The sequence below is a fragment of the Oncorhynchus tshawytscha genome, linkage group LG09 (genome assembly GCF_018296145.1).
Source record: "Oncorhynchus tshawytscha isolate Ot180627B linkage group LG09, Otsh_v2.0, whole genome shotgun sequence".
Lineage (NCBI taxonomy): Eukaryota > Metazoa > Chordata > Actinopteri > Salmoniformes > Salmonidae > Oncorhynchus > Oncorhynchus tshawytscha.
Genome location: NC_056437.1, coordinates 365699 through 389505, shown reverse-complemented (window position 1 = coordinate 389505; position 23807 = coordinate 365699). Strand labels below are relative to the sequence as shown.

General features: G+C 47.2%; 1 protein-coding gene across 2 annotated transcripts in view; it reads left to right on the top strand.

Moving 5' to 3' along the window:
• The first annotated feature begins 324 nt into the window (after positions 1–324).
• katnal2 (katanin p60 subunit A-like 2) overlaps positions 325–23807 on the top strand; it is a 31234-nt gene continuing 7751 nt past the window's right edge. Inside the window, exons 1-13 of one of the 2 annotated variants that reach the window (XM_042326358.1) lie at positions 325–462; positions 1818–1888; positions 1986–2152; positions 2445–2481; positions 2616–2739; positions 9270–9368; positions 9944–10006; positions 10632–10709; positions 11964–12062; positions 13317–13380; positions 13481–13599; positions 13679–13770; positions 17566–17676. In XM_042326358.1, the coding sequence (XP_042182292.1) occupies positions 385–462; positions 1818–1888; positions 1986–2152; positions 2445–2481; positions 2616–2739; positions 9270–9368; positions 9944–10006; positions 10632–10709; positions 11964–12062; positions 13317–13380; positions 13481–13599; positions 13679–13770; positions 17566–17676 (1202 nt within the window). In that variant the 5' untranslated portion in view covers positions 325–384. Of the gene's footprint in view, positions 463–1413; positions 1552–1817; positions 1889–1985; positions 2153–2444; positions 2482–2615; positions 2740–9269; positions 9369–9943; positions 10007–10631; positions 10710–11963; positions 12063–13316; positions 13381–13480; positions 13600–13678; positions 13771–17565; positions 17677–23807 lie in introns of those variants that run through there. The other variant, XM_042326359.1, reaches the window with a different exon arrangement.

The window sequence follows — 23807 nt, the reverse complement described above, 5'->3', positions numbered from 1 at the left end:
ACTCAAGACATTTCATATTTTCATTTTTATTTAATTTGTAAACATTTCTGAAAACTTCACTTTAACGTTATAGGGTATTGTGTGTGTGTAGGCCACTAAAACAAAATCTCAACTTAATCCATTTTAAATTCAGGCTGTAACACAACAAAATGTGGAAAAAGTCAAGAGGTGTGAATACTTTCTGAAATGTACAAGCCATCATATTAGCTGCTAGCTTGCAGCACCTTGCCCGATCTGATTCATGTTCGGTACATAGGGCGTGTTCGTAAATTCTCTCTGGGTATCTACTCCGATTTCAAATCACTCTCGTCTGAGTGTGCCAGAGTTTACGAACGCTCAACACCAGTTGAATATGGCCGGTGTCACTAAACGTCAGCAAAAAAGATGCGCAATTCAATTGTTGCCAGCAACACAGTTACACTCACCAACGATCTGGATAACATGAAAACAGCCTCTTCTAGGGTGAGTAAAATGGTCAGTGAAGTGTTCTCTCATTTGTGTCTGGAAGTAGCTAGCAGTGTGCGCTCTGGACGCTCCAACAGCCGAAACGCTCGGGATTTAGCAGCTGACAATCTGATAGAGCACACTCCAGAGCACACTCCAGCGTGAATTTACGAACGCCCAGAGCACACTCCGGCGTGAATTTACGAACGCCCAGAGCACACTCCGGCGTGAATTTACAAACGCCCAGAGCACACTCCAGCGTGAATTTACGAACGCCCAGAGCACACTCCGGCGTGAATTTACGAACGCCCAGAGCACACTCCGGCGTGAATTTACGAACGCCCAGAGCACACTCCGGCGTGAATTTACGAAGGCCCAGAGCACACTCCGGCGTGAATTTACGAAGGCCCAGAGCACACTCCGGCTACGAAGGCCCAGAGCACACTCCGGGTGAATTTACGAACGCCCAGAGCACACTCCGGCGTGAATTTACGAACATCCAGAGCACACTCCGGGTGTAAATTTACGAAGGCCCAGAGCACACTCCGGGTGTAGATTTATGAACGCCCCTAGCACACTCCGGCGTAAATTTACGAACGCCCAGAGCACACTCCGGCACTCCGGAGTGAATTTACGAATGCACCCATTGTTGATGAGAGACTTGGTCGTCTGGTTCGGTTAGGTGGCAGCAAGTAGCAACAGTACCTATGGGGCGGAGTTATGGGAGAGACCCGAATCAGCTTCCAAAACGTTTTGTTTGTTCGTCGCTATGGTCAGTAATGCCGCGTTCAAAACACCTGGGAACTCGGAAATCTCAGAATTCAGTGCGTTCAAAACAAATGGGAACTCGGGGAAAAAACGAGCTCCGACTAGGAAAAATCCATTTAAACGGAATTCCAACCCGGGTCTCTTTCTAGAGCTCCGACATGCCGACCTGAAGATCACTGACGTCATGATTTGGTCTCGTATGTTCCGAGTTCCCAGTTGTTTTGAACACGGCATTTTGCCCAAACCAGAAACCACAAAGTGTCACGCCGACAGATCGCAACATCCACAATGGAACTTTCTTATCAATCTATCAGAACCGCGAATCAAGCAAGAGAGGCGGTTAGTATTGTTTAGATCAATATGGCTTAATATACAAATACTATATTTTTCGCATCGTGTTTGTATTAAGTAAGTTAACTTTCACAAGCTAACCAGTTAGCTAGCTAGGTGCATGAGTCATTCAGCGTCCACTGTTGCCTAGGCAATCTGTCTTGGTGCTGTGTGGTGAATATGGTGCTGGAACAGAAAGCTGATCATGTTGCAGATGTCTGGTTGTTACCTGGCTTATCATTATATTACACTGATTAACTCGTTTCTTACATTAGGATGACATGAGAACAGAGTCCAGAAGAAGAAATCTACTCATATTAATCTTTCATCATTTAATGGAGGCAGGGTAAGTCAGTGTGATATACTGCATATCTAGTCTGATTCCTGTAAAGTAGCCTAGGTCTACAGAGGGCTCGACTTGAACATGACTATGTTGTTGACAGGTACGTGGATGCTGCCAGTGCTCTGGAACAGGATACCAATGTCTGCTTCCGGCGGTTTGAAGTGTGTGACAATATAGACCTGGACACTGTGTTGATGGAGTATGAGAGTTACTACTTCATCAAGTTCCAGAGATATCCCAAACTAACCAAGAAACTGCCAGAACCAGGTTGGCGTGGCGACAGAATCTCACTTTAATCATTTAGATGTTTGTATTATTATAGTGCCATGCATCTTCAAGGATGCCCAGCCCACGTGGGCTCATAAGACACTGCATTTTCTGTAGCAAAACAAAATAATAATGTATACATACACAAATACACCATTTCAATGAAAACCTATTGAAAAAGAACCTGCAGTTTCAGAGATATAGGTTATGTTGTGGTAATATGTGGTAATGCATCATATCATTAATTGCTATGTGTTTTGGGTTATCTCCTGTTCATCTCTTTTCAATCTAGTTGAAAGTAGACATGCAAGAAGTTGTGGAAAAAAGAGGTGAGCCTTTTTTCTCTGTTAAAACAAGCTTCAGAGTATGGTGTTGGATTTCTGGAATGGCTCAATATCAGTGTTCTGTGTAGCTCTTAGCTGTGTTCTGTCTGTCCGTCTGTCTACCTGTCTGTGTCCTTCAGGGTCCCCTGCACTGGAGTTCAGCCCCTGCCCAGAATAAACTCCTCCCACAGACCCCCCTCCAGGGGTGGAGTCAAGAAGACAGAACCCAAGATGGTGGTCAAGGACGCCAGTAAAGCTGTTGGTGTACGTTTTCACACCACTCTGTTTCAAACAATCAAATTAGTTTACTGAATGTGCTTACATTTCACTATAGACACACCAGATGGAACAGGCTGTTTGTACCATGTGACATCCCAAATGGCACTCTATTCCCTATATAGAACTGTATGGGACCTGGTCAAACTGCACTATATGGGGTAGAGGTCGACCGATTAATCGGAATGGCCGATTAATTAGGGCCGATTTCAAGTTTTCATAACAATCGGAAATCTGTATTTTTGGACACTATTAAAAAAAAAAAAAGTTTTACACCTTTATTTATCAAGGCAAGTCAGTTAAGAACACATTCTTATTTTCAATTACGGCCTAGGAACAGTGGGTTAACTGCCTGTTCAGGGGCAGAACGACAGATTTGTACCTTGTCAGCTCGGGGAATCGTTTTTGCAACCTTCCGGTTACTAGTCCAATGCTCTAACCACCTGCCTTACATTGCACTCCACGAGGAGCCTGCATGGCAAGCTAACCCTAACCTGTTACGTGAGGGCAGCAAGAAGCCAAGGTAAGTTACTAGCTAGCATTAAACTTATCTTATAAAAAACAATCAATCTTAACATAATCACTAGTTAACTACATATGGTTGATGATAATACTAGTTTATCTAGCGTGTCCTGCATTGCATATAATCGATCAAATCAAATCAAATGTATTTATATAGCCCTTCGTACATCAGCTGATATCTCAAAGTGCTGTACAGAAACCCAGCCTAAAACCCCAAACAGCAAGCAATGCAGGTGTAGAAGCACAGTGGCTAGGAAAAACTCCCTAGAAAGGCCAAAACCTAGGAAGAAACCTAGAGAGGAACCAGGCTATGTGGGGTGGCCAGTCCTCTTCTGGCTGTGCCGGGTGGAGATTATTTACAGAACATGGCCAAGATGTTCAAATGTTCATAAATGACCAGCATGGTCGTATAATAATAAGGCAGAACAGTTGAAACTGGAGCAGCAGCATGGTCAGGTGGACTGGGGACAGCAAGGAGTCATCATGTCAGGCAGTCCCGGGGCATGGTCCCAGGGCCCAGGTCAGTTGAAACTGGAGCAGCAGCATGGTCAGGTGGACTGGGGACAGCAAAGAGTCACCATGTCAGGTAGTCCTGGGGCATGGTCCTAGGGCTCAGGTCCTCCGAGAGAGAGAGAGAAAGAGAGAATTAGAGAACGCACACTTAGATTCACACAGGACACCGAATAGGACAGGAGAGGTACTCCAGATATAACAAACTAACCCTAGCCCCCCGACACATAAACTACTGCAGCATAAATACTGGAGGCTGAGACAGGAGGGGTCAGGAGACACTGTGGCCCCATCCGAGGACACCCCCGGACAGGGCCAAACAGGAAGGATATAACCCCACCCACTTTGCCAAAGCACAGCCCCCACACCACTAGAGGGATATCTTCAACCATCAACTTACTATCCTGAGACAAGGCTGAGTATAGCCCACAAAGATCTCCGCCACGGCACAACCCATGGGGGGCGACAACCCAGACAGGATGACCACATCAGTGAATCAACCCACTCAGGTGACGCACCCCTTCCAGGGACGGCATGAGAGAGCCCCAGTAAGCCAGTGACTCAGCCCCTGTAATAGGGTTAGAGGCAGAGAATCCCAGTGGAAAGAGGGGAACCGGCCAGGCAGAGACAGCAAGGGCGGTTCGTTGCTCCAGAGCCTTTCCGTTCACCTTCCCACTCCTGGGCCAGACTACACTCAATCATATGACCCACTGAAGAGATGAGTCTTCAGTAAAGACTTAAAGGTTGAGACCGAGTTTGCGTCTCTGACATGGGTAGGCAGACCGTTCCATAAAAATGGAGCTCTATAGGAGAAAGCCCTGCCTCCAGCTGTTTGCTTAGAAATTCTAGGGACAATTAGGAGGCCTGCGTCTTGTGACCGTAGCGTACGTGTAGGTATGTACGGCAGGACCAAATCAGAGAGATAGGTAGGAGCAAGCCCATGTAATGCTTTGTAGGTTAGCAGTAAAACCTTGAAATCAGCCCTTGCTTTGACAGGAAGCCAGTGTAGAGAGGCTAGCACTGGAGTAATATGATCAAATTTTTTGGTTCTAGTCAGGATTCTAGCAACCGTATTTAGCACCAACTGAAGTTTATTTAGTGCTTTATCCAGGTAGCCGGAAAGTAGAGCATTGCAGTAGTCTAACCTAGAAGTGACAAAAGCATGGATTAATTTTTCTGCATAATTTTTGGACAGAAAGTTTCTGATTTTTGCAATGTTACGTAGATGGAAAAAAGCTGTCCTTGAAATGGTCTTGATATGTTCTTCAAAAGAGAGATCAGGGTCCAAAGTAACGCCGAGGTCCTTTACAGTTTTATTTGAGACGACTGTACAACCATTAAGATTAATTGTCAGATTCAACAGAAGATCTCTTTGTTTCTTGGGACCTAGAACAAGCATCTCTGTTTTGTCCGAGTTTAAAAGTAGAACGTTTGCAGCCATCCACTTCCTTATGTCTGAAACACATGCTTCTAGCGAAGGCAATTTTGGGGCTTCACCATGTTTCATTGAAATGTACAGCTGTGTGTCATCCGCATAGCAGTGAAAGTTAACATTATGTTTTCGAAAACAAGTGAAAACAATAGTGGTCCCAAAATGGAACCTTGAGGAACACCGAAATTTACAGTTGATTTGTCAGAGGACAAACCATTCACAGAGACAAACTGATATCTTTCCAACAGATAAGATCTAAACCAGGCCAGAACTTGTCCGTGTAGACCAATTTGGGTTTCCAATCTCTCCAAAAGAATGTGGTGATCGATGGTATCAAAAGCAGCACTAAGGTCTAGGAGCACGAGGACAGATGCAGAGCCTCGGTCCGATGCCATTAAAATGTAATTTACCACCTTCACAAGTGCCGTCTCAGTGCTATGATGGGGTCTAAAACCAGACTGAAGCATTTCGTATACATTGTTTGTCTTCAGGAAGGCAGTAAGTTGCTGTGCAACAGCCTTTTCTAAAATGTTTGAGAGGAATGGAAGATTCGATATAGGCCGATAGTTTTTTATATTTTCTGGGTCAAGGTTTGGCTTTTTCAAGAGAGGCTTTATTACTGCCACTTTTAGTGAGTTTTGTACACATCCGGTGGATAGAGAGCCGTTGATTGTGTTCAACATAGGAGGGCCAAGCACAGGAAGCAGCTCTTTCAGTAGTTTAGTTGGAATAGGGTCCAGTATGCAGCTTGAAGGTTTAGAGGCCATGATTATTTTCATCATTGTGTCAAGAGATATAGTACTAAAACACTTGAGCGTCTCTCTTGATCCTAGGTCCTGGGAGAGTTGTGCAGACTCAGGACAACTGAGCTTTGAAGGAATACGCAGATTTAAAGAGGAGTCCGTAATTTGCTTTCTAATAATCATAATCTTTTCCTCAATGAAGTTCATGAATTTATCACTGCTAAAGTGAAAGTCATCCTCTCTTGGGGAATGCTGCTTTTTAGTTAGCTTTGCGACAGTATCAAAAAGGAATTTCGGATTGTTCTTATTTTCCTCAATTAAGTTAGAAAAATAGGATGATCGAGCAGCAGTAAGGGCTCTACGGTACTGCACGGTACTGTCTTTCCAAGCTAGTCGGAAGACTTCCAGTTTGGTGTGGCGCCATTTCCGTTCCAATTTTCTGGAAGCTTGCTTCAGAGCTCGGGTATTTTCTGTGTACCAGGGAGCTAGTTTCTTATGAGAAATGTTTTTAGTTTTTAGGGGTGCAACTGCATCTAGGGTATTGCGCAAGGTTAAATTGAGTTCCTCAGTTAGGTGGTTAACTGATTTTTGTCCTCTGGTGTCCTTGGGTAGACAGAGGGAATCTGGAAGGACATCAAGGAATCTTTGTGTTGTCTGTGAATTTATAGCACGACTTTTGATGTTCCTTGGTTGGGGTCTGAGCAGATTATTTGTTGCAATTGCAAACGTAATAAAATAGTGGTCCGATAGTCCAGGATTATGAGGAAAAACATTAAGATCCACAACACTTATTCCATGGGACAAAACTAGGTCCAGCGTATGACTGTGACAGTGAGTGGGTCCAGAGATATGTTGGACAAAACCCACTGAGTCGATGATGGCTCCGAAAGCCTTTTGGAGTGGGTCTGTGGACTTTTCCATGTGAATATTAAAGTCACCAAAGATTAGAATATTATCTGCTATGACTACAAGGTCCGATAGGAATTCAGGGAACTCAGTGAGGAACGCTGTATATGGCACAGGAGGCCTGTAAACAGTAGCTATAAAAAGTGATTGAGTAGGCTGCATAGATTTCATGACTAGAAGCTCAAAAGACGAAAACGTCATTTTTTTTTGTAAATTGAAATTTGGTATCGTAAATGTTAGCAACACCTCCGCCTTTGCGGGATGCACGGGGGATATGTTCACTAGTGTAGCCAGGAGATGAGGCCTCATTTAACACAGTAAATTCATCAGGCTTAAGCCATGTTTCAGTCAGGCCAATCACATCAAGATTATGGTCAGTGATTAGTTCATTGACTATAATTGCCTTTGAAGTAAGGGATCTAACATTAAGTAGCCCTATTTTGAGATGTGAGGTATCATGATCTCTTTCAATAATGACAGGAATGGAGGTGGTCTTTATCCTAGTGAGATTGCTAAGGCGAACACCGCCATGTTTAGTTTTGCCCAACCCAGGTCGAGGCACAGACACGGTCTCAATGGTGATAGCTGAGCTGACTACACTGACTGTGCTAGTGGCAGACTCCACTATGCTGGCAGGCTGGCTAACAGCCTGCTGCCTGGCCTGCACCCTATTTCATTGTGGAGCTAGAGGAGTTAGAGCCCTGTCTATGTTGGTAGATAGGATGAGAGCACCCCTCCAGCTAGGATGGAGTCCGTCACTCCTCAGCAGGTCAGGCTTGGTCCTGTTTGTGGGTGAGTCCCAGAAAGAGGGCCAATTATCTACAAATTCTAACTTTTGGGAGGGGCAGAAAACAGTTTTCAACCAGCGATTGAGTTGTGAGACTCTGCTGTAGAGCTCATCACTCCCCCTAACTGGGAGGGTTAGATGCGGTGCCTGTTCATTTCTTATCGAATCACAGCCTACTTTGCCAAACGGGTGATGATTTACACTGTCGTTGCACCAAACCTAACCATAAACATCAATGCCTTTCTTTAAAGTCAATACACAAGTATATATTTTTAAACCTGCATATTTAGTTGATATTGCCTGCTAACATGAATTTCTTATAACATGGGAAATTGTGTCACTGCTCTTGCGTTCCGTGCAAGCAGTCAGGGTTTATGCAGCAGTTTGGGCCGCCTGGCTCGTTGGGAACTGTGTGAAGTCCATTTATTCCTAACAAAGACCGTAATTAATTTGCCAGAATTGTACACAATTATGACATAACATTGAAGGTTGTGCAATGTAACAGCAATATTTAGACTTCGGGATGCCACCCGTTAGATAAAATACGTAACGGTTTCACATTTCACTGAAAGAATAAACCTTTTGTTTTCTAAATGACAGTTTCCGGATTTGACTATATTAATGACCAAAGGCTCATATTTCTGTGTGTTATTATGTTATAATTAAGTCTATCATTTGATATTTGATAGAGCAGTCTGACTGAGCGATGGTAGGCAGCAGACTCGTAAGCATTCATTCAAACGGCACTTTCGTACGTTTGACAGCAGCTCTTCGCTGTGCTTCAAGCATTAGGCTTGAAATCATAAACAGCTCATCAACTCCCGAGATTATGCTGGTGTAACCGATGTGAAATGGCTAGCTAGTTAGCGGGGTGCGCGCTAATTGCGTTTCAATCGGTGACGTCACTTGCTCTGAGACTTGGAGTAGTTGTTCCCCTTGCTCTGCAAGGGCCGCGGCTTTTGTGGAGCGATGGGTAACGATGCTTCGAGGGTGACTGTTGTCGATGTGTTCCTGGTTCGAGCCCAGGTAGTGGCGAGGAGAGGGACGGAAGCTATACTGTTACACTGGCAATACTAAAGTGCCTATAAGAACATCCAATATTCAAAGGTATATGAAATACAATTGGTATAGAGAGAAATAGTCCTATAATTCCTATAATAACTACAACCTAAAACTTAACTGGGAATATTGAAGACTCATGTTAAAAGGAACCACCAGCTTTCATATGTTCTCATGTTCTGAGCAAGGAACTGAAACGTCAGCTTTCTTACATGGCACATATTACACTTTTACTTTCTTCTCCAACACTTTGTTTTTGCATTATTTAAACCAAATTGAACATGTTTAATTATTTATTTGAGGGTAAATTGATTTTATTGATGTATTATATTAAGGTAAAAGAAAAGTAGCCATTCAGTAGTGTTGTAATTGTCATTATTACAAACAAAAAAAAAAAATCGTCAGATTAATCAGTATCGGCTTTTTTTGGTCCTCCAATAATCGGTATCGGTATTGGCGATGGAAAAAAATCATAATCGGTCGACCTCTAATATGGGGAATAGGGTGCCATTTGTTCCTGCTGATCATTATGATTGGCAGATATTGTTGATGGTTGCAGGAGAACGGGGGGCGCTCCTCTCCTCCAGAGCCGACAGAGTTCGGCCTGAATGTTTCCCCCATCATCAGGAACGGAGCAGGAGAAGGACAGATGAAGAAGGTAGGGAACGGAAACACACACACACACACACAGTTTTGTACAACTAACCTCGAGAGGGGACACACAATTCAGTCCCATTCTAAATCCTATTTTTCCTAATCCTAAACGTAACCCTAGCTCCTAAACCTAATCCTAACCCTAGCTCCTAAACCTAATTCTAACCCTAGCTCCTAAACCTAATCCTAACGCTAGCTCCTAAACCTAATCCTAACCGTAACCCTAGCTCCTAAACCTAATCCTAGCTCCTAAACCTAACCGTAACCCGAGCTCCTAAACCTAATCCTAACCGTAACCCTAGCTCCTAAACCTAATCCTAACCGTAACCCTAGCTCCTAAACCTAATCCTAACCGTAACCCTAGCTCCTAAACCTAATCCTAACCCCCCTAGAAATAACATTTCACCTTGTGGGGACAAACCAAATGTTTACTATTCTAGTGGGAACTTCTGGTCCTCACAAGTATAGTTAAACACGTCCACAGACACATACACACAGTGTCAAAGTGTTTCATGAGTTTTAGCTGCTGGTATTTTGCTATGTTGATAGTCCTGTGGTTGTGTTGCTTTTCTCTGTTAGGGTCAGCTGATTGACTGCAGAGGCCTTATCCAGGATGCATCCAACAGTCTGTCAGAACCCATGGTACTGTACTCTGACCCCTAACCCTACCGTCCAGACCCCATGATACTGTACTCTGACCCCTAACCCTACCGTCCAGAACCCATGATACTGTACTCTGACCCCTAACCCTACCGTCCAGAACCCATGATACTGTACTCTGACCCCTAACCCTACCGTCCAGACCCCATGATACTGTACTCTGACCCCTAACCCTACCGTCCAGAACCCATGGTACTGTACTCTGACCCCTAACCCTACCGTCCAGAACCCATGGTACTGTACTCTGACCCCTAACCCTACTGTCCAGACCCCATGACACTGTACTCTGTCCCCTAACCCTACCGTCCAGACCCCATGGTACTGTACTCTGACCCCTAACCCTACTGTCCAGACCCCATGGTACTGTACTCTGACCCCTAACCCTACCGTCCAGACCCCATGATACTCTACTCTGACCCCTAACCCTACCGTCCAGACCCCATGGTACTGTACTCTGACCCCTAAAGTCCAGACCCCATGACATGGTACTCCCCCTTAACCCATGGTAACGTATACAGTCTGAACATATGCACACAGATCATGGAAGAGCTATGTGTAGAGCTCATTTCAAACCTCAAACCACAAAATGGTGTTCTCTTCTCTCCAGGAGCCTCTTCTGAAACCCCTCAGCGCCTTCATTGGGATGAACAGTGAGATGAGAGATCTGGCTGCTGTTATTAGCAGGGTAAGAGCTGTTATGAGCAGGGTAAGAGCTGTTATGAGCAGGGTAAGAGCTGTTAGCAGGGTAAGAGCTGTTATGAGAAGGGTAAGAGCTGTTGTTAGCAGGGTAAGATCTGTTGTTAGCAGGGTAAGAGCTGTTATGAGCAGGGTAAGAGCTGTTATGAGCAGGGTAAGAGCTGTTAGCAGGGTAAGAGCTGTTATGAGCAGGGTAAGAGCTGTTATGAGCAGGGTAAGAGCTGTTGTTAGCAGGGTAAGAGCTGTTGTTAGCAGGGTAAGAGCTGTTATGAGCAGGGTAAGAGCTGTTATGAGCAGGGTAAGAGCTGTTATGAGCAGGGTAAGAACTGTTATGAGCAGGGTAAGAGCTGTTATGAGCAGGGTAAGAGCTGTTGTGAGCAGGGTAAGAGCTGTTGTGAGCAGGGTAAGAGCTGTTGTTAGCAGGGTAAGAGCTGTTAGCAGGGTAAGAGCAGTTATGAGCAGGGTAAGAGCTGTTGTTAGCAGGGTAAGAGCTGTTATGAGCAGGGTAAGAGCTGTTATGAGCAGGGTAAGAGCTGTTATGAGCAGGGTAAGAGCTGTTAGCAGGGTAAGAGCTGATGTTAGCAGGGTAAGAGCAGTTATGAGCAGGGTAAGAGAAGTTATGAGCAGGGTAAGAGCTGTTGTTAGCAGGGTAAGAGCTGTTGTTAGCAGGGTAAGAGCTGTTGTCAGCAGGGTAAGAGCTGTTATGAGCAGGGTAAGAGCTGTTATGAGCAGGGTAAGAGCTGTTATTAGAGCAGTTAGCAGGGTAAGAGCTGTTATGAGCAGGGTAAGGGTAAGAGGGTAAGAGCTGTTGTTAGCTGTTGTTAGCAGGGTAAGAGCTGTTGTTAGCAGGGTAAGAGCTGTTGTTAGCAGGGTAAGAGCTGTTTTAGCAGGGTGAGCAGGGTAAGAGCTGTTGTTAGCAGGGTAAGAGCTGTTGTTAGAGCAGGGTAAGAGCTGTTGTTAGCAGGGTAAGAGCTGTTATGAGCAGGGTAAGAGCTGTTATGAGCAGGGTAAGAGCTGTTGTTAGCAGGGTAAGAGCTGTTATGAGCAGGGTAAGAGCTGTTATGAGCAGGGTAAGATCTGTTATTAGCAGGATCCTTTTTAGTTATTTTGGGAAGTCGTTGAAGACGTTATTTTAATCTGTAATACTCAGGTGAAACACTAGAGGACTGAAGAGCTACCATTGTATGGAATGTGTGTGTTTATTAATGAATGTCTGAGCTCTACCCCTCTCCTCTCTCTAAAGGACATCTATTTACAGAACCCCGCTGTGCGCTGGGATGACATTATAGGCCTGCAGGCCGCCAAGCGATTAGTCAAAGAGGCTGTCGTCTACCCTATTAAGGTACAGGCCGTAAGCACCATGCTCTTTCTCTGCTGCTGTACCACTTCCATTCTACTTCTGAATATGTCTACACTAAAAGCAGTAGGAAACAAAGTGCTGTTATTCGTGAAGGTATGGTCCATCGTAGAGTACTGTCCATCTTAGAGTATGGTCCATCTTAGAGTACTGTCCATCGTAGAGTACGGTCCATCGTAGAGTACTGTCCATCTTAGAGTATGGTCCATCTTAGAGTACTGTCCATCTTAGAGTACGGCCCATCTTAGAGTATGGCCCATCTTACAGTACGGCCCATCTTAGAGTATGGCCCATCTTACAGTATGGCTCATCGTAGAGTATGGCCCATCTTAGAGTATGGCCCATTTTAGAGTATGGCCCATCTTAGAGTATGGCCCATCTTACAGTATGGCCCATCTTACAGTATGGCCCATCTTACAGTATGGCCCATCGTAGAGTGTGGCCCATCTTAGAGTACGGCCCATCTTAGAGTACGGTCCATCTTAGAGTACGGTCCACCGCAGAGTACTGTCCATCTTACAGTACGACCCATCTTAGAGTACGGCCCATCTTACAGTATGGCCCATCTTACAGTACGGCCCATCTTACAGTACGGGCCATCATACAGTACGGCCCATCTTAGAGTAAGGCCCATCTTAGAGTATGGCCCATCTTAGAGTATGGCCCATCTTAGAGTATGGCCCATCTTACAGTACGGCCCATCTTAGAGTACGGCCCATCTTAGAGTACGGCCCATCGTAGAGTATGGTCCATCGTAGAGTACTGTCCATCGTAGAGTACTGTCCATCGTAGAGTACTGTCCATCGTAGAGTACGGCCCATCGTAGAGTACGGCCCATCGTAGAGTACTGTCCATCGTAGAGTACTGTCCATCTTAGAGTACGGCCCACCGTAGAGTACGGCCCACCGTAGAGTACGGCCCACCGTAGAGTACTGTCCATCTTAGAGTATGGCCCATCTTACAGTACGGCCCATCTTACAGTACTGCCCGTCTTACAGTACGGCCCGTCTTACAGTACGGCCCGTCTTACAGTACGGCCCATCTTACAGTACGGCCCATCTTACAGTACGGCCCATCTTACAGTATGGTCCATCTTACAGTATGGTCCATCTTACAGTACGGCCCATCTTACAGTATGGTCCATCTTAGACTATGGCCCATCTGACAGTACGGTTGCTGCCCCGACATTGTAATTTGATCTGACTCTATAGAACTAACATTCCTTCATTCTGTCCTTAGTATCCACAGCTATTCACTGGCATCCTGTCTCCATGGAAAGGTCTGCTGTTATACGGACCTCCAGGTAACACCTACACACACACCTACACACGCACACTCACCTACACACACGCACAAACACACCTACAGACACCTCCACACACACTCCTAACCTCTCCTCTCAGGTACAGGTAAGACACTGCTGGCCAAGGCTGTAGCCACAGAGTGTAACACCACCTTCTTCAACATCTCAGCCTCCAGCATCGTCAGCAAGTGGAGAGGAGACTCTGAGAAGCTGGTCAGGGTACGTGGCTGTCTGATGTCCCTGTATGAATGTTACAGACTGATGTTTATTAGTTGACATAATGCACTCCTCTCTCCAGGTGTTGTTTGAGCTGGCTCGCTACCATGCCCCTTCCACCATTTTCCTGGATGAACTGGAGTCAGTTATGAGCCAGAGAGGGACTGGAGGAGGGTGAGTTACGGAGAGAGGGGAGGGTGAGTTACGGAGGGAGGGGAGGGTGAGTTACGGAGAGAAGGGAGGGTGAGTTACGGAGAGAAGGGAGGGTGAGTTACGGAGAGAGGGGAGGGTGAGTTACAGAGAGAGGGGAGGGTGAGTTACGGAGAGAGGGGAGGGTGAGTTACGGAGAGAGGAGGGCGAGTTACGGAGAGAGGGGAGGGCGAGTTACGGAGAGAGGGGAGGGTGAGTTACGGAGAGAGGGGAGGGTGAGTTATGGAGAGGGGAGGGTGAGTTACGGAGAGGGGGAGGGTGAGTTACGGAGAGGGGGAGGGGGAGGGGGAGTTACAGGGAGGGGGAGTTACGGAGAGGGGGGGAGGGGGAGTTACGGAGGGTGAGTAACGGAGAGAAGGTAGGGTGAGTTACGGAGAGGGGGGTGAGTTACGGAGAGAGTGGAGGGTGAGTTACGGAGAGAGGGGAGGGTGAGTTACAGAGAGGGGGAGGGTGAATTACGGAGAGAGGGGAGGGGGAGTTACGGAGAGAGGGGAGGGGGAGTTACGGAGAGAGGGGAGGGGGAGTTACGGAGAAAGGGAAGGGAGGAGTTACGGAGAGAGGGGAGGGTGAGTTACGGAGAGAGGGGGGAGTTACAGAGAGAGGGAGGGTGAGTTACGGAGAGAGGGAGGGTGAGTTACGGAGAGAGGGGAGGGTGAGTTACGGAGAGAGGGGAGGGTGAGTTACGGAGAGAGGGGAGGGTGAGTTACGGAGAGAGGGGAGGGTGAGTTACGGAGAGAGGGGAGGGTGAGTTACGGAGAGAGGGGAGGGTGAGTTAGGGAAAGAGGGGATGGTGAGTTAGGGAGAGAGGGGAGGGTGAGTTACGGAGAGAGGCGAGGGGGAGTTACGGAGAGGGGAGGGGGGTCACGGAGAGAGGGAGTTACGGAGAGAGGGGAGGGGGAGTTACGGAGAGAGGCGAGGGGAGTTACGGAGAGAGGCGAGGGGGAGTTACGGAGAGAGGGGAGGGAGGAGTTACGGAGAGAGGGGAGGGTGGAGTTACGGAGAGAGGGAGGGTGAGTTACGGAGAGGGGGAGGGGGAGGGGGAGTTACAGGGAGGGGGAGTTACGGAGAGGGGGAGGGGGAGTTACGGAGGGTGAGTAACGGAGAGAAGGTAGGGTGAGTTACGGAGAGGGGGGTGAGTTACGGAGAGAGTGGAGGGTGAGTTACGGAGAGAGGGGAGGGTGAGTTACAGAGAGAGGGGAGGGTGAATTACGGAGAGAGGGGAGGGTGAGTTACGGAGAGAGGGGAGGGTGAGTTACGGAGAGAGGGGAGGGTGAGTTACAGAGAGAGGGGAGGGTGAGTTACGGAGAGAGGGGAGGGCGAGTTACGGAGAGAGGGAGGGCGAGTTACGGAGAGAGGGGAGGGCGAGTTACGGAGAGAGGGGAGGGCGAGTTACGGAGAGAGGGGAGGGCGGGTTACGGAGAGAGGGGAGGGTGAGTTACGGAGAGAGGGGAGGGTGAGTTATGGAGAGGGGAGGGTGAGTTACGGAGAGGGGAGGGGGAGTCACAGGGAGGGGGAGTTACGGAGAGGGGGAGGGGGAGTTACGGAGGGTGAGTAACGGAGAGAAGGTAGGGTGAGTTACGGAGAGGGGGGTGAGTTACGGAGAGAGTGGAGGGTGAGTTACGGAGAGAGGGGAGGGTGAGTTACAGAGAGAGGGGAGGGTGAATTACGGAGAGAGGGGAGGGGGAGTTACGGAGAGAGGGGAGGGGGAGTTACGGAGAGGGGAGGGGAGTTACGGAGAGAGGGGAGGGGGAGTTACGGAGAGAGGGGAGGGGAGTTACGGAGAAAGGGAAGGGAGGAGTTACGGAGAGAGGGGAGGGCGAGTTACGGAGAGAGGGGAGGGCGAGTTACAGAGAGAGGGAGTTACGGAGAGAGGGAGGGTGAGTTACGGAGAGAGGGAGGGTGAGTTACGGAGAGAGGGGAGGGTGAGTTACGGAGAGAGGGGAGGGTGAGTTAGGGAAAGAGGGGAGGGTGAGTTAGGGAAAGAGGGGAGGGTGAGTTAGGGAGAGAGGGGAGGGTGAGTTACGGAGAGAGGCGAGGGGGAGTTACGGAGAGGGGAGAGGGAGTTACGGAGAGAGGGGAGGGGGAGTTACGGAGAGAGGCGAGGGGGAGTTACGGAGAGAGGCGAGGGGGAGTTACGGAGAGAGGGGAGGGAGGAGTTACGGAGAGAGGGGAGGGTGGAGTTACGGAGAGAGGGAGGGTGAGTTACGGAGAGAGGGGAGAGGGGAGGGTGAGTTAGGGAGAGAGGGGAGGGTGAGTTAGGGAGAGAGGGAGGGTGAGTTAGGGAGAGAGGGGAGGGTGAGTTAGGGAGAGAGGGGAGGGTGAGTTAGGGAGAGAGGGGAGGGTGAGTTAGGGAGAGAGGGGAGGGTGAGTTAGGGAGAGAGGGGGGTGAGTTAGGGAGAGAGGGGAGGGTGAGTTACGGAGAGAGGGAGGGTGAGTTAGGGAGAGAGGGGAGGGTGAGTTAGGGAGAGAGGGGAGGGTGAGTTAGGGAGAGAGGGGAGGGTGAGTTACGGAGAGAGGTGGAGGGTGAGTTACGGAGAGGGGGAGGGTGAGTTACGGAGAGGGGGAGGGTGAGTGAGGGGGGGGGGAGTTACGGAGAGGGGGAGGGTGAGTTACGGAGAGAGGGGAGGGGGAGAGAGGGGAGGGGGAGTTACGGAGAGAGGGGAGGGGAGTTAGGGAGAGGGGAGGGGGAGTTACGGAGAGATGAGGAGTTACGGAGAGAAGGGAGGGGAGAGAGTTAGGGGAGAGGGGGGGGAGGGTGAGTTACGGAGAGAGGGGAGGATGAGTTACGGAGAGGGGGAGGGGAGTTACGGAGAGAGGGGAGGGTGAGTTACGGAGAGAGGGGAGGGTGAGTTAGGGAGCGAGGGGAGTTACGGAGAGAGGGGAGGGTGAGTTAGGGAGAGGGGAGCGTGAGTTACTGAGAGGGGGGGAGGGTGAGTTACGGAGAGAGGGGAGGGTGAGTTACGGAGAGGGTGAGTTACGGAGAGGGGGACGGTGAGTTACGGAGAGGGGGAGGGGGAGTTACGGAGAGGGGGGAGTTACGGAGGGTGAGTAACGGAGAGAAGGTAGGGTGAGTTACGGAGAGAGGGGGGTGAGTTACGGAGAGAGTGGAGGGTGAGTTATGGAGAGGGAGGGTGAGTTACGGAGAGGGGAGGGTGAGTTACGGAGAGGGGAGGGTGAGTTATGGAGAGAGGGAGGGTGAGTTATGGAGAGGGGGAGGGGAGTTACGGAGAGGGGAGGGTGAGTTACGGAGAGAGGGAGGGTCTCTGTGGAGAGAATGCGGCTCTCTGTGTTTTTAATGCGGCTCTCTGTGTTTTTAATGCGGCTCTCTGTGTTTTTAATGCGGCTCTCTGTGTTTTTAATGCGGCTCTCTTGTGTTTTTAATGCGGCTCTCTTGTGTTTTTAATGCGGCTCTCTGTGTTTTTAATGCGGCTCTCTGTGTTTTTAATGCGGCTCTCTTGTGTTTTTAATGCGGCTCTCTTCTGTTTTTAATGCGGCTCTCTTGTGTTTTTAATGCGGCTCTCTTGTGTTTTTAATGCGGCTCTCTTGTGTTTTTAATGCGGCTCTCTTGTGTTTTTAATGCGGCTCTCTGTGTTTTTAATGCGGCTCTCTGTGTTTTTAATGCGGCTCTCTTGTGTTTTTAATGCGGCTCTCTGTGTTTTTAATGCGGCTCTGTGTTTTTAACGCTGTTCTCTGTTTTACTAATGCATGTATGTGTTATTAATGCCGCTCTTCGTTCTCTGTGTTGCTGTCCTGGTCCAGAGGAGAGCACGAGGGCAGCAGAAGGATGAAGACAGAGCTTTTGGTCCAGATGGATGGACTGGCCCAATCTGATGATCTGGTTTTTGTCCTGGCAGCATCTAACCTTCCCTGGTAGGTCTAACCCTAACCTTCCCTGGTAGGTCTAACCCTAACCTTCCCTGCTAGGTCTAACCCTAACCTTCCCTGCTAGGTCTAACCCTAACCTTCCCTGCTAGGTCTAACCCTAACCTTCCCTGCTAGGTCTAACCCTAACCTTCCCTGCTAGGTCTAACCCTAACCTTCCCTGCTAGGTCTAACCCTAATCTTCCCTGCTAGGTCTAACCCTAACTTTCCCTGGTAGGTCTAACCCTAACTAACCTTAACCTACCCTGGTAGGTCTAACCCTAACCTCTCTAACACTAACCTACCCTAGTAAGACCTGGTGTTTGTCCTGGCAGTTTCAACCTACCCTGGTAAGTCCTGGCGTTTGTCCTGGCAGTCTCTAACCTGCCCTGGTAAGACCTGGCATTTGTCCTGGCAGTCTCTAACCTACCCTGGTAAGTCCTGGCGTTTGTCCTGGCAGCCTCTAACCTACCCTGGTGAGACCTGGCAGCCTCTAACCTACCCTGGTGAGGCCTGGCGTTTGTCCTGGCAGCCTCTAACCTACCCTGGTAAGTCCTGGCAGCCTCTAACCTACCCTGGTGTCATGACGTTGGCCTCTTTGGGTATAACAAGCCCCATCCCCCACTCCATGCCTCCCCCTTTCCTCCTTCAACTAGGTTGCTGTGGTCAGAGAGACGTTGTATAGTATAGAGAGAGTATATTTTCATAGACGACAAAGGAAATCCTTCCACCTCAAAGAACTAGAGGTATGAACAAATTTCATGTTCCGGAGAAAGTATAAAAGATGGGTGAAGAATCCAGCTACTAACTGGTCCGTTTGTCACAACTTGGGGAAGCTCATGGGAGACGGTGTGGCCACATTACCATAACGCTGTTTATATAATAGACTCAGATATGAGGTTTACATCTAATTGTAGTATAAGATGAATGAGTGAGTATGATACTTTTTGTATTATTGTGTAATATGATTTTGGACTGTTTAATGAAGAAAAATATAATTCCCTTTTGATTTGAATCAGAGGACCGCCCCTGAGCCCAGTTAGGGTCAGGCCTCCTGGGACAGCCCTTTTTCGGCCCTTCCGAATAAGCAGACCGAGCTTACCTCAATTACGAGATGGCTAAAGGTTGCAGACCATGTTTTTCTCCATTAGGGGAGACAAAGGTTGTGGACCATACCACGTGGTTAAACTCTTAGACTATCGATACCGACAGAATAAGAACAAGTCTTTGATATTAATTACTAGTCTGCAGCTAGGAATTCGGTATCACTGAACGCGAAGAACGACAACCACCGAAACATCCATTCTATAACAAAAATAATGAATGTCACTCTGAACTATCCACAATAACCACGACAGAGAGAGAGAGGGAGAGAGACGGACAATTCTACAAAAGAAATGAACTTTTCACCAGCGTAAATATATATATATATATATATATATATTGATTGCAATTGTTCCCGAATGAGTGAGCGTTCATGTGCAAAGGATTAGCATTTCAATTGTTATAATTATCATTTTGTCGTGACTTCTTAGTCGACCCCCATTTCCCCTTTTGTCTAACAAGCCGCCATGCCGGTTTAGCCCACTAGGGCACATTCTCATTTCATGTAACCACATTTAGCATATTTACAGTTTGTTTATGCATTTCTGTGAATTACTTAGTAATAAATAAATGATTTAAGACAATTGATGTATAGATGACTCATAGTGAAGACTGGGTTCGTGCAGATAACCAACAATTTACGACGTTTGGAATGAGACTAACGTGAGTTAAAGTAAATAATTAATTAATCAGAAGATTATGGATCAGATATGAAAATATCTGAAAAGACACAACATATATGACGCCCCCAGGTAAGGAATCTAAGAAAGAATTAGACTTTGCTGTGGAAATCTATATATCAATTGTACAAACAGACTGCTTTGTATACATTCAAATTAGTTGTGTGTGTGTGTTCCCATTGGAAGAGGCTACAGAGCGCCTCCGGTAGTGGTTTTTAGCGTCGGAGCAATGAGTGATGAATTCCAGATTTAGTTAGGCCAAACATCTTAACTTCTAGAGCCAGTAAGGTTAGAAATTAGAAGATATTCTTTCCTTCCAAGCCAAAGTATTTCTGTCCGCCTACCGCACTAAACCAGTGTGGACTGACTACAGGCATACCTGTATTATGTACCGTGTCGCTCCGGTCAACATAACGCTAGCAAAGTATGCCGAAAGGCTTAATGTGAGATGTCACTAGTAAACCCACCCTTTCCATGGTGAGAGGACCCTATTTTGTGCTTAGAACGTGATATTTCTGAACAATTTAGGATTACGAGATGCTAAACTAACAGAGGGGGAACATTTTCCTCCATCTTCCGTGACGGAAGTACTGCCCTTTGTACTTCTGTTTGATTTCAGCATTCTGCATCACTGGTGGTGAAGAATCGCAAGTACATTTCTTAAAAGAAGTGTTGGAAATCCAAACGTGGATCACGTTAAAATAATCCAGCAATCTCAATTGCTTGGGTCTCATTCAATTTATTTATTTAAATTGTTGGACATACCTTTCTAGGTTCTTCCAATTAAACGAGACACCTTAAACTTTGCAATAGTAACCTAGATGAACCAACTTCCCAGGTTAATTTAAAATGTAATACCCAGATAGCCTATCCAGGTATGATATCATTATCATTGATTAATTCAATTTGCTTTTGCAAATTCATTCACGTCAAACTTCCACAGTACTGTCCAGTACTGATGGTTCATTAACGTCTATAAATAGATTAAAATCATCTTTGCAGCTCCCAATATATTCCAAAACCAAACTTTGGAAAATTAGGAAAAACATTTTTTCCTTTCAAAATGTTCTAATAATGTGCAAGCTATCAGAGGGGGTAGTCCCCACTCGCCCGCTAATTAGTGAACCTCCACCCACAAATGGATTGATCTCTGACCTCAGCAGCGATACTAACGCTAATTATGCCATTAGTGGAAAAACAGACAATGCTTTCCAAAATCAACCATCGGGCGCAGGCCTCGTAAAGGTTCTCTCCAGTCTAGCCCTGATGTCTTGCCACCCAAGATTGGCATCTGTCCAATACCACAGTGCACAGCTGAAGCACGAGCAGGTAATGGGAGACAAAGGGACAGAGGGAGAGAACCGGGAAACCAAAGACAAATGCTGAAAAGGCTATGCTACAGGAACAGGAACAACTCGATTTAGCCAAAACTAAATACAATGATGTTCACGCCAAACTAGATAAATCTGAAGTTATCTACAAACAGGAGCGCTCAACTTGATAACATGCATGCAGCTTTTTTGAACGTTACTCAAAGTAACACGATTCTACTCAAAACGCTGCAGGCCAAAGACGATCAGTTAATGAACACAATGACAAAGTTGGATGACAAATCAGCAGAACTCATTGAAGTCGCTGACCAAATGAATGATGAGAGAACTCAGGTGATGAAGATGGAAATATTGATTTCTAAGCAAGCGGAGGAAATCTCATCACTGAATCTTTCGCTCCGTACTCAAGACCTCTATCTGCAAGCCATGACAGATAAGTTTGAGACAGAAAGGAGCAAGTGTGACACTCACGTGTCCAAAATCAGTACTCTAAGAGCTCAAGTGGACTCTGCAATGCAGCAGAATACCACCCTTAGGTACCATCTGGAGGAAGTCCCCAATCTCTCCACAGGATGAAGCCAACCCTTTCCGCCCGCTTAGCGCGGAATACCTTGACAAACTCATCAAGAATTTCCCCACCTTTGACCCCGTTCCAGATCAGCCAAACGATACTGAGACGTTCCTAGCTGACATAGAGGATGCGTTGGATGGCTACCCGAACGCTACGGGTTCTGACAGGGTTTACCTGTTGAAGCAAACGTCAAATAGACACGTGACAAGGTTAATTCGTCTACAACAGCAACACGTGCTAAACGACTACACTAAACTTGCCACAGCATTGAAATTACAATTCAGTGGTTCTGCGACTCGCAAACACGATAGCTCACTGGCTAACACCGTCAAACAAACTCGGAACGAACATCCACAAGCTTACTATCATAGGCTTTGTTCAGCTTACTTTGGCTTACTTTTACTCACTGAAACAGGCATGGAAGACCTGTTACCTTTTAAACAAATGTTCCTGTCGTACATGTAACCTACCTTCATTACCTACTTGGGCCCTGCCGCCCACGTTGGCTTGCCTATCTTACAACTCAGAGAGCTTGCAAGCACAGCTTTTGAAGCATCAAAAGTTCACAACGCTAAGAGCCCTGACCACTCGGTTTTGAAGTTTGACCAGGAGCACCCACTCCAGTTAGAGGGTGCATTATCAGGTATTGGAGCGTTGAGAGATGACGCACAACAACAGTTTCTACCACGAAACCATGATTCCAAAAACCTCCGCGGTCTAAATAACTGTAAAGTACGTCTCCATCAACATGACTACCGCTACAATCGACCTGTTCACTACGTTCTTGCACCCAACCCACACAAAGTGTCAGAGCACAAGGGTAACAAAGGGTTGAAGGATGATCAAAACGTAGACCAATGTTCTCCAGAAGTTCCACTACGTGAAGAACTAAAGCGAGAAACATTTGAGAAAAGGGTAAAAGATAAGTCACAAGGACCAGACGGGGAATTACCGGACACCAGGTCCACAGGAATTAACACCCATAGCAAGGACTAGACGGAGAATTACCGGACACCAGGTCCGCAGGAATTAACACCCATAGCAAGGACTAGACGAGGAATTACCGGACACCAGGTCCGCAGGAATTAACACCCATAGCAAGGACTAGACGAGGAATTACCGGACACCAGGTCCGCAGGAATTAACACCCATAGCAAGGACGTTAAAGTTCTAATCTCTCCCGCTCTCATTAAAGAGCCTATCCAGGGCCCGCTTGATCAAGAAACAAGCCCCCGGGCTTTGTCTATAGACTCTGACATAAAGGTTGCGAAGAAAAAGGTCAAGCGCTTCGTTGAAGCCAAGCCCACTCAAAATCAGAAAAGTCAATCTGCTTCCACCTTGAACAGAAATGGCACATCACGTCGTTGCGAACGACCACTCCACTTTGTGGGAAATATGTCCACTAACCTTGAATCTAAATGGCCATACCTGGAAACAATCCTGGAGGACTGCTTAACTTGTCATGCCCTCATTGATTCGGGTGCGACAACATCACTCATCTCTCAAACATTGTTTGATGATCTCAAAAGGGCTTTGAAGCCAACTAAACGTTGGTTAAAAGTGGAACGATGCGACACTACACTTCGAGGGGTCACTCAGACTACCTCGTCTCTCACATTGAGAGTCATGCTGAAACTACACTTCAAGGACGTATCGCTTGTTCACCATGTGTATGTTACCAGCCTCGAAACTGTAACCCTGCTACTTGGCACAGACTTGATGGATCGATTACTCCCATTGATGGATTGGAAAACCAACCAGGTATGGTCACAGGCCACCGTGCCTTCTCCACTGACCACACTGTCTACCCCTAACGCTAGCTGCAACGCAGTCATTCACGAGGGGTATCTGTCGAAAGCACCCCTTGGGAAAAAGACGTTTAGAAACCTTTTGGGGCAGAATCCGATCCAAGGAGATATTACGATATCTCGACACATTCCATCAGCCAACTTGATTGACCATTATTTTCATGATTTCGAGCCAGCTGTCTCTGTGAATAAGCAACTTCCCTCCTCCTTGCAGTCGTGCAATACGGTAGTTAATATGAAATCCTCTTGCCCTTCGGACACGTCCGCAAGCACTGCGGCCGTATCAACAAGAAAACATTGATGCGTAGAGTATACTTTGCTTCCGATGATACACCTTCCACTTTGTCGGGGACTGTCACCCCTTACAATGACACTAATGGCGTCAGTCCAGCAACTGACCCGATGACTCCCACTGGTGAAACACTTTGCGATATCACAGACCGATATCCTCGTCTCAGTTCACAGGTACTGAAGTGGTTGCCACACGCGGACGCGGTGGTGACTGACATGCCTCTACAGCCACTGAGCGTTTTGAAGCACAAACACCAGGAGATTTGGTTGAAAGGTTACAGCCACTCTCATAACACGGACAACTCGTACATAGGGTCCGACCTTTTCGTTTGCGCCTCGGACACCAACACCACCC